The sequence below is a fragment of the Panulirus ornatus genome, chromosome 19 (genome assembly GCF_036320965.1).
Source record: "Panulirus ornatus isolate Po-2019 chromosome 19, ASM3632096v1, whole genome shotgun sequence".
NCBI classification, from domain to species: Eukaryota; Metazoa; Arthropoda; class Malacostraca; order Decapoda; family Palinuridae; genus Panulirus; species Panulirus ornatus.
In genome coordinates, this window is record NC_092242.1 from 7163665 (window position 1) to 7180509 (window position 16845).

A 16845-nucleotide genomic window follows, 5' to 3' on the forward strand; every position below is an offset into this window, starting at 1 on the left:
AAACCTTATGGCCGACGTGATAGGAAAAACATACTAAAATTAAAGAGGGTAGCTGCTGGGGATCATATGCCCACTCAAACTGTCATTTTGTTGAATTTTGGCACCACTTGCACTATGTTTATTAACTGGTGTAACTAACACATATCGACTAAAATATTTAACAATAAGAAATATATCAACTGCCTGAGAGTTTAGGCGAAGTTTTCAGAGGCTATGCTGATTTTTTGACAAGTGTTTTGTCTTTCTTCACTTCAAATAACCATACATACTCCCTGATACACTTGTATCACCTTATTAAGAATCGTATAATGAGATAAAATGCTCAAAATTGTGCTATGCAATGTCTAATGTATTCTATAAACGCCACACCAGAACAAAATCACTTAATATCCAACTCTAATAGCGACGAAGAGTTAAACTAATACATTACCATCAACTTTAGCCTTTGAAAAAGCATATAATTACAGCTTACAAGTCAAATTTCAAGTCATATTCTAAATAAACCTGACACAATATCATTCAATTGTATTGATTCAATTACTACTAAGTATACAGTAAGAGACTCGTCAGATGACCGAGACGGCATGAACTATGGGACTAAGACACGTGCTTTTGACCGCCCAGCAAAACACGTCCATCCACTCACCTATAACATCTCCCTGGGCGTGCTTAACCACGAAGTAAGCGTCATCCCCGAATTTCCCAGGTCTGACCTTCTCTAGGGTTCTGTTCTTGGGGAAACCACTGACGGCTGTGAGAAACCTTAACTTTTTTTTATTCCCAGCGGCTGAAGTGAAAACCTCAGTCTCAGCTCCTGAAGGGGACGAAGCAGTCGACGACGACGGAGGAGGTTGCTGCTGCTGTGAAGTGGCTGTCTGGCCTCCTGTACTAACAGTGTATATGCCGTTTGCGACGGCTCTAGAGAAAAGTCGTCCGTATGCTAAGACACTCTGCATGGTTCAATTCCTGGGACAATCACATGGTCGTTTAGCGTAAACCTACACCTCACAAGTCTGCCTCACCACTGACAAAACACGCCATGGCTCACTAACAAAAACAATGCTCATCACCTGACTGGCGCTGCTGTCGCGTCGTCTGCTACGCCGCCAAATTCAAAATGGTTATGAACTTTAAAACATAAACCAGACAACAAAAACTTAAATACCTGAATACTTTTACACTCTCAAGCACTTACGGTCTCTCTGTTTGAGACTCCCACCCACTCTCCCAAAACAGTGCTTCTCTCTCTCTCTCTCTCTCTCTCTCTCTCTCTCTCTCTCTCTCTCTCTCTCTCTCTCTCTCTCTCTCTCTCTCTATCTATCTATCTCATAAATTGCAAACTAGAAGCAAAACACTTGGTCACAAAAATCAGACTTTACTAAAGCGATTCTACCACACATGAACAAATAAATGTGTAACAAACACACTAAGCTAGACTTTAATGAAATTATAATATTAATAAAGACACAAATAAAAAATAACTCAACTGATAGAAATATGGCCTAGAGACATTAATGTTCATCTTACAGAATGGTAAGATCGAAGCAAATATGACTTTAGATGAGAGAAGGGTAATAAAGCGCCATATTTTATGGCGTATAAAATTCTGTTCAGAAAATCCTCTTTATGAAAACACACCATCATATAAACTGAGGGTAACTGAGCCTGAAACACCGAGTGCTGAAAGCAAATTTTATCATTTATTATTACAGCACTTTGCACGAAAACATAGGTAGTTTCAGCAAAAATGTTGTATATTTTCATTCAAGTACTTACTTAAATCAATTAGGATATAATATCATTGTAATACAATTTTTCTTAACTGAAAATCATTCAAAAAATGATTGCAGTAACGTATTTTGAACAATGAAAGAAAGTCTTGTTTTCATGGTTTTATGCCACTGTAACACGTGCCTCATTTCAGCAAAAGTATTAAATTTCCATGAATATATATCAAGCACACTATGAATAGAATATCATTGTAATATAACAGTATTTTGACAGAAAACTATGTAAAACGAATTACATCTCTTGAACATCCGAAGTTTAAGTAAAGTCTCTTGTTTTTGTCATGTATTATAACCTGTTTTACATTGAAATTCATCACGTTTCAGCAAAACCACTATTAATTTCTGAGAATATATTCATTCAGGAATGGTTAAAGTAAAATATACTTGTGATTTTTTTTTCTAAACTGAAAACATTTCTAAAAACCCGTACCATTTAGCTGATATGAAAGATCCTGATTGGTCGCGAGGCTTTGGCTTTCCATCAGCCCTTCTTAAGCAGCCTTTACATTTACAGTATGTTGAAACTGTGTTTATACTCTTAATGTTTTGATTCTCATTTTTCCAGAAATATGACAAGTTTGTATATAACACAATGTTAGAGCACTTTTAATTTACAAGTATTCATTTCTAAAAATACATGACTGTAAACAAATACCAAGTGATTGAATATGCTAAACAGACTAACAACGGTGCAGCAGCAAGGAAATTTAAGGTATCCAAATTTTTTTTTGGACCAGATAAAAGCTCTGCACAACTTGTGCATATGTCCAAAGACAAATGTGCTGACAGAGGAAAGTGTAACAAGTGGCTGTAGTTTGGAGCTGAAATTGCAAAGTATGTCAGTAAAAACATATATAATGGATATGATGTTTCCCAAGGATCAATTCCAAGCTTTGCCTTAAAACTGGCAAGGAAATTAGGCATTACAGATTTTAAGGCGAGCCATGGTTGGTGCACAAAATTTATGAGAAGATTTTGTACTGAGATGGAGAACAAAAATATCACAAGAACTTGATAAAGTTATTGAATTTCATAAGTTCATAATCCACCTCCTTGCCCTTCCCATCATGCACAGATTTCAACCTACCAAAACTACTACCCATGTATAGGCCAACCCCCAATGTTTTGCTGAAAATCTGTTCTTAAAAACTTGAACTATACACGAGTATGTAAGGTAATTGCATTCAAGGGAGTAATATATAAATCTTTCAAGTTTCACTTTTTTAATGTATTTCTTATAAAATCAACCTTGACATGGATAAATTTACATAGAGAATCAACCAATAAAATCCCTTACTTAATGACTAGTAATAAATAAATACTACTTTGCCACAAAATTAAATACAAAAACTTGCCTAATATCCTATAACATGGTAACTTTTCATACCAGATGCTCTATCAACATGATTAACAGCCTATGTCTGCTCGAATGTATGAATCTACAAAGTTGATTTTATTCATTTGTGGAAAATGACCCTGAATAGCTAGCTAGTAAAAACAAACTCTGAAAAAGCCTTGATATAATAATGTGTTATCTCTAGTATTTCTACCTCAGGGCCAAGAAAAGTACAGAATCAAGGGAAAGATAATCAAAATTACTTCATAACCTCATACATTGTACAGTACCATATAAATACAAAATGTGGCAATAATCACAGATTCTTTCAATTTCAAAAACGTATGAAGAATTGAAATCCTATTTTGAAGGTGAAATGTGCTTTAGAAGACATTACTACATTCTTATATGCACTAGATATTCAAACAAAATACAATATGACTTTCACATGAACAACTATTTAAAACTAAGTTGATCAGTCTCTATATGCATATCATTCCACAGACAAACATTCATTCATCCACCATGAAACACTATTAAAAATGTAATTGCAATATCTCTAATTCATGTTATAACTATATTCTTCCAAATAAATCTATGCATTATTAACCAACTTTATCTATAAGGCACCTGTTAAGCTGAATACTATCTAAATCTCAACAAGAAAGCAAATGAAATGTAAAATTCTATTTTGAGGCACAAAAAGGTTTTCTTTCTCCTTATTCTATGTAACCTAGACCAGTGATTCACAACCAGGGTACTTCAGACTTCTCATAAATTATCATATTATGGTGAACTTTTTTCTTTCATATTAAAGCAGAAAGCTGATAGTTTTCTAATAGATTAAATAATGGTCCTATATTCCAACCACATAAAAAAAAAAGCCTGAAATAACACAAATTGTACATAAAGCTGGTGGAATGTAATACGGGAGAGGAGTGCCAAGTAATACAATATATATGAGACGGGTGCATGTAATCCAATAAATATGGAACAAGGGTGCAAAACTAGATTACGTATGTGGGGGGGTCAGGGTAAATACTTTTTGGGAATCCCTTTCCCAGAGTCTTATGACTGGATAAGAAGTTTTAGGAAGAGATATAGTTCCAAAAATACATCTTTCTTCAAAGTTAAACCAGTACATTGACAAAAAAATAAATTTGTGGGTAAGGGGATAAATTTATTAAATTCTTCAAAAGAAAAGTAACAGTTTACTGTGATCTTTCTTGACGTGAAGTCACTTTATAAATATCTTTTAGATTTTACTACTTGGAAACGTTAATATCTCATTCCATTGTTCAGTGACTATATATCTTGTTTGAGGGTGAGAATAGAAAGGCTCATTAGTTTTGATTGTCTCATGATAGAACTCAGGTGGTTCTTATCAACTTTTGCTTAGAGTTGATTTTAGTTTGCACAATTCAAAACAGGAAGGCTAAAAGAAAAGATATGGGAAAGCTTTCTATGAAACTTAGCATCAACTCGAAAAATCATTTTTCAAACTTGTATTGTCATTCTTTCTAAATTTGAGCCCTGAAGGTCCTAGATATAAATTTGTCAAAATAAGGCTCACTTTTGTGGAGGGGCCCTTAATATGGAGGGCTCAGGCAAAATGTCCCAAATGCCTTCCAATTATCTGCCTCTGTAGGAGAGCCATGAAATACAATAAACATAGGGTAGAGGTCCTGCAAAATATGATAAATGAGTTTAGAGCACCTTCAGTGAAGAAGATTGAAAACCCCTGATCTAGACTGTTGTCTGCTGTGCAGCCTCTGCACCTATCAGTCACTCTTTAGTGAAGGAGATGATTTCAGAAAATCAAATTCTCTTGCATATAGGTAACATTTCACTACCTGCTGATTAAACAGCCCATTCCACACACTTACACCATGTGGTAAAATGGTGTAGATTACTAAGTGCTCCTCTTTTTGTCATTTGGGAAATGATAATGAGCCAACAAATAGAAAATAACATGATATATCGAGAAAAAACTTTTCTCAACTTCCTATGTTATTCATGAGTTACATGTAACCAGATAATACGCTTTTATGTGTAACTAGACAATATGCTTGATAATGGGAACTGTTACAATGGACATACCAAGGCATACCTATAATCTTGAACACCATACCCATCTATATGGGATTGATCAGTTGCATACCCTTGATCCTCTATAATTTTGAGGAACTATCCTCACCAAATGAAGCAAAACATAAGAACCAAGTCAGATTATAATCAAGATAATTCATAGGCCTCAGTAATATGAGATATGACTAGCATAAACAGCCTACAACAATACATACACCATCACAAAAAAAATCTTATCCCCATGGGTTACAAAATATATTGTTTTAAAGAAAAAACTAATCATCTGGAATGCTTCATGAGACCCTTGATGAACAAAAGCAGGTCCCATATGAAGGCTATTCAAATTAGAATCTAACAAGGTTTTCTCATTATCTGAAAAACTTTGAAACTGATAAACTTTGAAAAAATCCACCTTGAACAGAACAAGATAAGAAGTTTTCAAAACATGCATATGTCAAAATAACATATCAGTAGGTGAGCAAACCATCCTCTGATGCTTTCCCTCCTCTTTTGTAGTAACTGTGAATAAATCTCTTAAATCATTACTTTCTGATGGGTTGATGAAATTAAACTGCACAGCTTAACTGGATAGTAGCACCTTTTAGGGGGAATATGGGGATCTGAAGACTACCACTCATAAAGCTAAGATCTGATGAATCTTTACCAAAAGCATTTCCATCTCTTCATGAGAACATGAAAATGCTTCAGTTTCCTTTATAAATTAGCAGAAAAAATGTTCAAAACAGGCATTTTGTGATTACTTCCCCTGACCTACATAAAGAGCGACAATTATAATATTGCATTATTCAGTCCTATAAACTCTTAATGTCATGGTCAAGTATTATCTTTTTCTTTACATCTTGTCTCAGGTGCAATTTACATAATCAAATAAAGTTTTGACATATAAAGAAAAAAAATTTACTGGAATGAAATCTCAATACAAAAGGACCTTGTTAAAAAGAAAATCATGGAAATAAAAGAATAAGAACAATACATTTCTAGAAATCAAAAGTGCAAAAAAATTTACTTAAACCAGCCAAATAGTTGGCATGGCTCATAAGTAAATGAGAAGGTGAAATCTAACCTAAGGATATCAAAATGTATGGAGCATCTTAGGTAAATGATAAAACCATCTTTAAAAGCATCAAAAAAGTTTCTCATTCTTGTTGCTTTTATCAATGAGGTGATATAGGCCCTTAAAGATTCTGTCAATATTACAGCCATAACCTAATTTTAGCACAAAACCTGTTTTAGCAGAAAAGCTATGTCTGCACATTTTCATTAAACTTTTGGTCACTGGGGAAAGTGCCCAAAATGCCTTAAAAACAAATAACAGTTAATCTATCTACCTAAGCATGGCATAACTCTCCTCTACTGTAACTATCTTAGGATTCTGAAGGTCTAAGGACTGCATAACCTGAGGTCTAAATAAATTTGTGTACAGAGACTTTTACATTTCACAATTACTTTATGGATCCTTAAAAAATGATGTTCCACAGTACAAAAAGATAACTCTCAGACCAAAGAATGAATGAGATTCCCAAGGGAACATGAAAAGGAAACATCCCAGAAAAAAAGTTTACAAACCAACAAATTACAGTGGAATGAATTTCCCTTATTCTTAAGCTCATATATGAGTAATGGTTGCATCTGACATTCTTACTACTACTGGAATGCGGAATAGTTGGCTGCCATAGAAGTGCATCTATTACAATCCACAGGGTTATTAAGACAACATTAGGTTTGGATTTCTACATTCCTCCATAAAAAGTTGTTCCTACAGTCACTTAGAAAATAGAATCTATTCCTTCAGTCAACTCGCCAAGAAAAACTTGCAAATATGCTGCTAACCAGAATGGGCTCAAGCCAAACTCTTCTAGAACTGACCCCTGAACTCTAGATTGAGGTTTCCTTTCTGACCTTGAGATTTCCAGTTTTTCAAGTTAAAAAAGTATTTATTGTTGAATTTCAAATATATTCATATCATATTGAAAAAATCACTTCAGAAGTGCATTGCATCAACTGCTTTCACTCAGAAAAATGTATAAGTTTTACAGATATTTATGCAAATAAAAAGTTTGGGAATAAGCCTAAGTGTTGAGCGAGATGCTACCATGTATGTGGGAGACCAAATTGGAGGTGGAAAGATGGAGTGAAAAAGATTTTGTGTGATCGGGGCCTGAACATGCAGGAGGGTGAAAGGAGGGCAAGGAATAGAGTGAATTGGATCGATGTGGTATACTGGGGTTGACGTGCTGTCAGTAGATTGAATCAGGGCATGTGAAGCGTCTGGGGTAAACCATGGAAAGCTGTGTAGGTATGTATATTTGCGTGTGTGGACGTATGTATATACATGTGTATGGGGGTGGGTTGGGCCATTTCTTTCGTCTGTTTCCTTGCGCTACCTCGCAAACGCGGGAGACAGCGACAAAGCAAAAAAGAAAAGAAAAAGAAAAACTTAATGCTGATGACCATCACATTTTCCCTTGTATAACTTTTCTTGTAATATTCAATTTGATCCATAGATAATTTTCCTTCATAACAGCAATATTGTGGAAGTTTCTAAAATTACCAACTGCATCAGTCACAAGCAATACTGTCAAGGTCAGTAGTCAGGCAGGTGCTGGCAGCCCTGCCTCCACTTTTGCTAGAAACACCTTCATCTGCCTCAACTTAATCAACTCTCAAGAATTAAGATTCAGAGACCACAAAATCACTATCCACATAATCTGGCTGAAGAACAACTGATTATGGGAAGAAATTATCATGCACTGCCACCACAGAATCACCCATAACTGATGGGCAGCCTTGAAACATGGAAGCACACCTCAAAACATAAATATCCATTTATAGGAGTTGCCCAGCTCGCATAAATATCCATCTACAAGAGTTAAGGGATTAATCATAAAAAAAAGAGAGAGAAGGAGAAAGAGCTGACAACAACACCAAAGCCAAAACCTAAGTTCTGATGGTATTATATTCCCCTTTTGCACCTCATGTAGATGGCAATCTGTATCATGGCTTTGAAAGTCTATTATGATCATGCTTCCAAATTCCAACAAGTCTCACTAACTACATCAAAATTAAGGAACACACACATCTCTATCTTAAATTAAGTACAAGACTAAATGTCTTGTTCATGTCTGTGAATTAAACACTGACCTGGGAAAAAAATGAGGTTGGTAAGTCATTGGAAGGTGATAAATAAATAACCAGAGTAAATGGGAAAATAATTTTTGTCTGGCAAATCAGCATACTATGAAAACTGATCTGTTGATTGTGCTTCTCCTTCAGAGAGCTTTATACATAAACAAATCAATCTGAATATTCATAACAGTAAACAGCATTTTAAAAATTCAGTAAATAAGATACACAAGATGCTGCTTCACATGGCAAAACATGACATGGGGACAACTTTTGGGTAATTCTGTCAAACTAAGCCTGATAGTAAAAGTGCATACAGAAGATTCTTTTAAAATTAGTGAATAACTGTTCGACTGAGGATAAAATCATTTGATAATTGAGCTTACTTCCAATTCTGAAGACTCACTGCTAGGTCAACAATCATGAAAGGATGACAAGCAGAGAGAAAAAGTGGTCTACTATGAACCTGAAATAAAATGAAGTTCCAAGGAACCCTTGTGTTATAATTACCGCAATACAGCCACTTGGAGTGAGACAAGAATGGATGGAATCACTGTTTATAAAATATCAAAAACATCAAAAAGTTCCATAGCTGAAGGTGGAATTTCTTTGAAATCATGAGCCTGGTTACGTTCCAGGTAAACCATTTTCATATGGGGCATAACTAATGCAAAATCCAAACTACAATTTAGGGTCATATGTCAATCAATTCCTTAGATGGTAACATACAACTTGTAAAGTAAACAGTATGATGCAACTGACTTGACCACATTATGAGCTAGGTTGAGTGCCAGGTTAGGCTTTCTATGAGTCATAACTGGCACAATTCAAATTAAGAGTTATGGCAATTATGCCATTACAATTAAACATGGCTGACCTTAAACTTCCTATTAAACTTAAATGTTATCTATATCTACCTCTGACATCCATTCCCACCCAGAACTCATTCAATGGGGAGGTGACAGCAATAGAGTCTCCATAACTAGCGAACTCCAGTAATGTTTATTAGCCTTTAGTGCTTCATCCTTAACAGGCCATTGGCAAAGGGCAACTATAGTGCAGTGTTTGCAGAGACTCTTATCTAATGTTCCTACTAACTAGACTACCTAATGCTCCTGCCTAATGTTCCTACCTACTTCTGTCTAAATGTTTCTACCTACTACCTCTATCCACTGCTCTTACCATTTAGCCAAAAGGCGAGGCTTGTGCATAGTGGTCACCAAAAGAAAATCTAGAGGTATGAAGAATGAGCTGTGGGAGTTGTGTTGTGAAGTGGTATCATGAAAAGAATGTATGTTTGTGGACAAAATGCATCTTAAATGCTTCTTAACTAAACCAAGGTATAATGATGAACAAAGCAACCCCGATGTACTGGCCATGTTACAGAGGCAACACAATAAAATATGTCTTCATGAGAAATGAATAGTCTAAATTCTTTTTTTCATATAATACTAGTTTCATTCATTAGGAGATCTTCCAAAAATGCCAGGGGTTCTGCAGTCAACCCTCACTGGAAAAGAACTATTTTATAAGGAAGCTATCTTAAATGGGCAGTAGAGTTGAATTTAGATAGACTGAAAGTCTTCCTTCGGAGAGGAGTATGGAAGGAATGGCAAGGCCCTCTAGAAATATTCCTTATAGATCATAAGTAACAGAACTACTAACTTGCTGTCTTCTGGCACTTTCCTTCAACAATTTTCTTCATACTGATGACTCTAGACATTCTGTGGTTATGCATCAGTGAAATTATACTATATGGAAACACAACACATGTTGAAAAGAAATAAAGTAAGCAACAATATGTTTTACATTAACAGGGAACATAATCTAAATAATTCAAGAAGTCAGCATCTCACAATGCTGTCAACAAATCTTTTATAAATCTAAAGAGCAATAAAAAACATAAATTGTGCAAAGTTTAAACTGTGAAAGCAGTTGAACATTTTAATATTAAACATTACTTCTTGTGAAAGACATGGTGGGTCTTTCACACTTAATTTATCTAGAACTCATTGCAGGATCATTCTACATTCAGTGAGGTTTATATGATACCATAAATTTTGTTCAACACCACATTAATGATCATGAAAAGTGAAGGTAGTGGTATTATATTTGCCATTTAAGGTCTAACAAACTGCCATCTTGTAGCATCTCAAAGTTGTTCATGTTACGATCAATACCAAATTATTCCATTTGTGCAAAAACTTTCATTTATAACTAAAAAAATCCATGATTATCTTCTCTATGGACTTCCATATTATATGAAGCTATTCTGCTTTGCTGTGCAGGAAAATTTCAAGAGTAGCTTTGAAGACAATACACAGAATTTCTCTCTACTATGTCCATCTCAGTTGTTTTCTTATTTCTCTATTTACTACTGAGTTAAGATAAAGAAAACCACTCACAGTAAAACAATTCAAGTACATTAAAGCACTAACAAAGCAAAAATCAGTTTAACAGAATGTGCAAATCAATTCAAAAGTTCCAGAGTTTGTAGCTGATGCTTATTAAAGTTTTGAAACCTGGAACCTTCTTTTGGTGGCCATTGTCCCCACTTTCTATTGCTTGGATCAGTTATCTTGCTTGTTAAGGCTGTCTGCAGCACCAAAGGACTCCTCACTAAATATTCCCCAAGAATTTATGTAGGTTTGACCTGGACTGAGGTAGCCCCTACCATCCCTCCTGATTATGAATGTAGAATCCACTCATTGCCAATGCATACATCATGGGCAGAATGAGGATTAAATGCAAACGGAAAGGAACTGAGAAGGCAAACAATGAAGAGAGCCAAAAGAAAGAATGGCTTTTCCAGTAAGAAAACTCCATTTCACTGTTTATCACTCCTTTCTAAAATTCCTTACATGTTAATCTTTGAAACTTTCAGGTCTCTTAGTGAATTACAGTGGTTCTTACCTGGAATGGGGTCTTTCTAATACAATGAAGTTATTCTAATAATCACATGCAGTGTGAAGCAACATACATTTGATATGAAATACCAAGCTTAGTGGTTTAGTAGAATACTTGTTTACAAATATTCATTCACTTACATATATTTTACAACCATAATTACAGGCCTATAGTGCAGCTCTCTGATGTGGTCATTCATACATCTACTATAGCTCTAGCAATAACAACCTTATGATTTTTCAATGGCATGCTTGCGTTGCTGCTCTGGGAGTTCATGTACAGGGAAGAACTAAGGTGTTCTGGATAGTTGTGGTGCAAGCAAGACAGCTTATCCCAGCAACAAAAAGGAGGGGACTCCCAGGGAAGAGGAAAATTGACAAAATATATCCCAATGAAGAAATATGCTTTCTAAGTTTTCTCACACTAAATGAAGCCTGCCAAGGAAAAAGGTTTTCACAGTTAACTGTTTAAAGAGATGTTCACACATAAACATGTGATATGAATCATTCTGGGAAACATAAAACATAAACAACACATCATTCTTAAATAAGTACATACTACAAAGTAATTATTTTTTCTATGTTAGATTATTGCAATAAATACTCTATATCCTATATAATTACAATAAATCATTTATGAAATACAAAAATATAAAGTAAATATACAAAGAAAGAGAGAAACAAAGAAATCTGGGAGTGACCATACAACTTTGTTTCTGTCCTTTTTCCTAGTAGAAGTTGACAAACTTACCCCATCATATTTATGTGTATGGTCCCTTCTTTTGTTAATAGTCTGCTGACCCTACTGATTTTTTTTAATTATATATAAGGTTACATGGTACTTACTAGATGTGTGTTTTATATATCATGTCATGTTATATCAAATCTAAAAATTATTATGTATTGTCAGTTAAATTACTTATGATCAAATTTCACATTACTAGACTTATCCAGAATGAACCCTGGTCACTGAATCCTCATTTATAGTTAAATCATTCATAATCAGTCTAACTTTGATAAAAGATAAATCATCATGACATACAATACTGCCAAGCAATCACTATAACTGGCTAACAGCAGCTCTAGATGCAATATAGTATCACTGCTTTGGAAATGGACACAGCTCAGTGGATAGAGTAGAATTCATATTAAAAACAGCTAGTAGTAGTGCAAAATATACAATCAACTGAATAATACATTGCCTACAAATCATCTTACGAGCTCTCAACATCAGCTGGCTATTTGCAGAGCAGAGATGCCAAGTAAGCAAATTTTACACAAAACTTTAGAAGCAGATAACTTCCTCTGCTTGATGAACTTTCATGATGGAAAGTAATGTTTCCTTGGGTTATTGTGTTTTCTGGTTGGGTCACTCCTGACTAGGGAATGCATTGGCCAAAGAGAATGTAGAACCCAGGGAGAAGGTTCCATCCACTACAATTTGTCAAACATGGGGAAATGTCAGGTCACAACCTTAACATTATCACAAACCTTTCAGCAATGTAGGGTCTACCCTATATACATCAGAATTAATATTAAAGTTACAACTGATATAATGCCACTTACTGGTGCAAGAAACATACTATTAGACATGGTGTTAACTTTTCTTTCTTCCTTTCATACTTGTCTGCTGTTTCCCATATTACCAAGGTACTGCTAGAAACACACAACAAAAGGCTTTACTCACTCACATGGATTCTCATGTGTAATGCATCGAAACCTCATTTCCCTATCCACAACCTGGCCTCACACCCTTTCTTTGGTTCCTCCAGCTGCTTCATATGCCCTGCTTCAATCCATTGACAGCATGCTGCCTCCTGTATACCACCATAAAATTAGTTCTGGTCTGTACAGAGCAGACCCTGTGGTTGCAAATAAAATCAATGGCAGTGTAAGGATTGTGATCTGACAGTTCCCTATTTGACAAACTGTCCTGGTGAGTGGTAAGTTCCACTGCATTCCACAGTAACAAAGTGACCGTGATAAACCAAGGGAAGGATACTACTCACCATGAAAGTTTATCAAACAGGAGAATATGTCAACTTTAAAAACTAAGTGAGAAATTCATCAGCCTTGCAATTTTACTCAGTCACAAGTTGGAGAAGGGAGTTTGTACAATGCTCTGTATGAAAACTGTTATGCTACGTTATCATGGGTATCATCTCCAAGTTTGTATAGTTCTAGTTCTTTGATTAGAATAAACAAACGAGACACTTACATTGCTTAATGTCTCATCGAATTTTTTTATACCAGATTGCCTCTCTCCCCTTAGCAAGGTAGTGTAAGACACAAACAGGCAACAGCAACATTTGCCCATATTCACCCTCTACAGTCATGCATAATGTTCTGGTAACAAAGCTGCCTACCATTCACAGCCATGTTCCATGGAATATTCCATTATGGGGAAAAAAGAAGTTGCATACCATGACATCTGCCTTTGCCTAGTACATAGATTTGAACTCTTCATTCTTCCACACTCCACTTTTATAGTACTTGAAAAAAAAAAAATAAGCTTTCCTAATTCAGATGCAACTTTATGCAACTAATGCCCCTACACCTAATCAGTTTAGCAACCACACTTGGGGTACCCATGGTCTAGGTATAAAATTTCTGTCACATATTGTTCGTGAGTAATTGCAGTGAGACACACACATGCACAGATGCAGGGGTGATGATATACTGCCCCTTATACACTATAGGTGCTGGTGAAGCATTAAAGGCATCATGAAATTCTAAATGAATTGTTCCAACTACCAAAGGAACTTTACATAAATCAGTCAAGTATTCAGGCTCTACTATAATGGAAGATAATTTCATTGTTATACCCTCACAGAGACAGGGCACACATCTCAGGACAGCAACACAGTAGATTCTGACATGTAAAACTTCCAAAGAATTTCAGTAGTACTTTATCAAATTTTTACATTTTACTTACATCAAAGTTTTTGTACAGTTTCCACATACTTTTGTCCAAAACTTTTCTTGGTAACCAAAAATATTATCAGTCATGCTCCAATCATATCATTGCCCTAAGAGCCTCAGTTTCTACAGCTACCTTAGTCAAGGGCACACTTTATTTGATTGTTTTTGTAATTTCTATTTCTTTCACCAATATCAAGTATTCAAGGAACTAAAGGAAAATACAAGACTGTCTTCAAACTATGCATGAAAAAGGCTAAAGCTGGTTAGTTACTGAACAGGTTACATTTGTGTAGTACTAACAGAAATGAACTGATAAACAGGGTAAATTTCTAAGACTATGGGTGAAAGAATACTACCCACACACCTCATACATACTGCAGAGGGAGAGGAAGAAGCTGGATATTCTCATCTCCTTAACTGATATATCTCTACAAGAAGGAAAGGAAGAAGGGGTCAAGGATTAGTTAAGGATTTTCTTCTACATCTCTGTTGTCTGCTTGTGATGCTACCTCTCTAAGGCAAGAAACAATGAACAAGTCTGAGAAAAAAATTGAGAAGTCCAGTAAAACCAAGTTCTTATATCTAACAGTCTAATATTGTGAAACTTTTATTGTAGTAACTGAAATGACAAAAATTGTAGTACCTTATGTTGTGTTGTTGTTAAACTGTGTTACCTGTGTTATGTATGGTACATGATGGCAGTATCTAAATGTATGAAAAGATATTGCATAAAAACTCAGCTTTCACCCTTTCTGAAGGGATCTTTCCTATCTGTTATGGTACATTTGGAGTTTATTGTACATGAAAAGAGTTTCAATACTAAAATGTTCATTCCTCATACTGATAGACCATCAGTATCTCACACTGCAATTGACATAAGTCACTGCATGATATGACCTCTTACTGCCATTTCCCCACCTATTTATATTTCTTGGGCCAACCCTACACATGAAAGGCATGCCAGCATGTGAATGTATCAAATACACATCAGCATTATTAAAGATCCTGAGAGGTATTACTGGAATCTCTTGCATGAGGTTACACCATGAGTGGAAACTCATGTTTGGCAAGGTTGTATCATCGTCAAAGGATGAAAAGTAGTACAATCTTGTCAAGGAGCTTCTCACCCCCACAGGAGTCCATCATTTTTCTGCTGCTGATTGCAGTCCAGCCTTGATGCTACAGAAACCCCTTAAAAGGGGCCCTTGGGTTACATATTTACACTAATAACAGATCCCAAAAGATACTTTATCACACATATTATCATTGCACAATCTAAATCCTGACAAAGTATATAAAAACCCTAATGTCAAGTTGACCTATTCTATGCTAATACAATGGTTATCAAGATTCAAGTTAACTCTGATACTGATATATACATAATACAATTACATGCAGCATCATATGCTGCAAACTAAAATGCTTATAGTTAACTGGGTCCTGATTAATCAATGTATTAGTTCAATTAAAACAATTCAAATATATACAGCACATTGTTTTCAGTAAAACTAGTGCAATATCAATTCAAATGAAACCACAGTTCAGTATATACAGAAATATAAAAATATACAAATATGCTATGAAGGTAGTGGTTCTAGAAAATCTCTCTCAATGACTGCCTCAATATCAGCAAAATTAGTGTTAGAAGCTGATGATGGTGTTGCAGAGCTCTGGCCTGAACCTGATGATGTCACAGAGGATGGAAATGACAGGTTACCTCCAGTCAAGGTCTGTCCCATAGTGGCTGCTGCAGGAGTGAATGTTGGTGACACAAGTGTATTGAAAAATGGTTGGAGATCCACCAACGTTGATATGCCAGATACAGTAAGCATAAGCTGGCCTGGACGGTGCTCTAGAGTTTTGTTGTTCTTACTCCCAGGCTAAAAAGTCAAAATAAGAGAAATTCATTACAATTCAACTCAACCTTTAACATAACACTGAAAGTTTCACCTAATGGGTCACTATCTATTCATATCCCACTCATCTTCTGCTTTGTAGAAGGTTGGCTATAAAAAACTTATCTACATCCCACAAATCTATGAGGATACTCCTTTCTTATCTATTGGAGTATCAATTCCTGAATATTCAACTGGGATGTGTGTGTATAGAATGAACTAATCAATGTGGTACATAAGAAACAAAATGCTATCAAAAAGCTGAATCATGGTATAAGAAGCAGCAGTTAGAAGTAATCTGGGACCTTGACGAGCAAGGTAGTGTCAGGAACAAACAATTGTGCCTCAGAGAAAAATTCTTCCATAACTTTTTCCTAAGTTCGTACTTTTAGAAAGTGGTAATACAGGATATGGATGTATAAAGATGTTTCTCCTCTATTATCAAAGATATCTGTTGTCAACAAATGCAATCTATATGTGATACACATGTTATATACAGGAAAAACTATTCTTGAACATAAAAGAGAGAGCCTACATTCCTATATCATTTCAAAAGCATCTGCTACCTAACGCTCCTGCCTAATACTCCTACCTAATATTTCATTTCTTATGCTAGCTGAGAGGCACGGGCAACTGAGGCCCTAATCAAGGCCATCCTATTAATGCTACAGAGGGAAAAGTTTGTATGGGAGGGTATTGATTGAGAGGGTGAAGGATTGTACAGAGCATCAGACTGGGAAGGAGCAGTGTGCTTTCAGAAGTGG

The 16845-nt window shown here is 35.5% G+C and overlaps 2 protein-coding genes across 3 annotated transcripts in view; both read right to left on the bottom strand.

Annotated features, from left to right (window-relative positions):
• LOC139755357 (protein phosphatase PTC7 homolog) overlaps nucleotides 1-1049 on the bottom strand; it is a 188391-nt gene extending 187342 nt beyond the window's left edge. Inside the window, exon 1 of the mRNA XM_071673529.1 lies at nucleotides 647-1049. Within this exon, the coding sequence (XP_071529630.1) occupies nucleotides 647-956 (310 nt within the window). The 5' untranslated portion in view covers nucleotides 957-1049. The remainder of the gene's footprint in view (nucleotides 1-646) is intronic.
• Nucleotides 1050-2996: 1947 nt separating this feature from the next.
• The window catches only part of LOC139755360 (protein DOP1A), an 83955-nt gene continuing 70106 nt past the window's right edge, over nucleotides 2997-16845 (bottom strand). For both annotated transcript variants that reach the window (XM_071673538.1, XM_071673537.1), the window contains one exon: nucleotides 2997-16066. In XM_071673538.1, coding sequence (XP_071529639.1) covers nucleotides 15764-16066 — 303 coding nt within the window. In that variant the 3' untranslated portion in view covers nucleotides 2997-15763. The remainder of the gene's footprint in view (nucleotides 16067-16845) is intronic.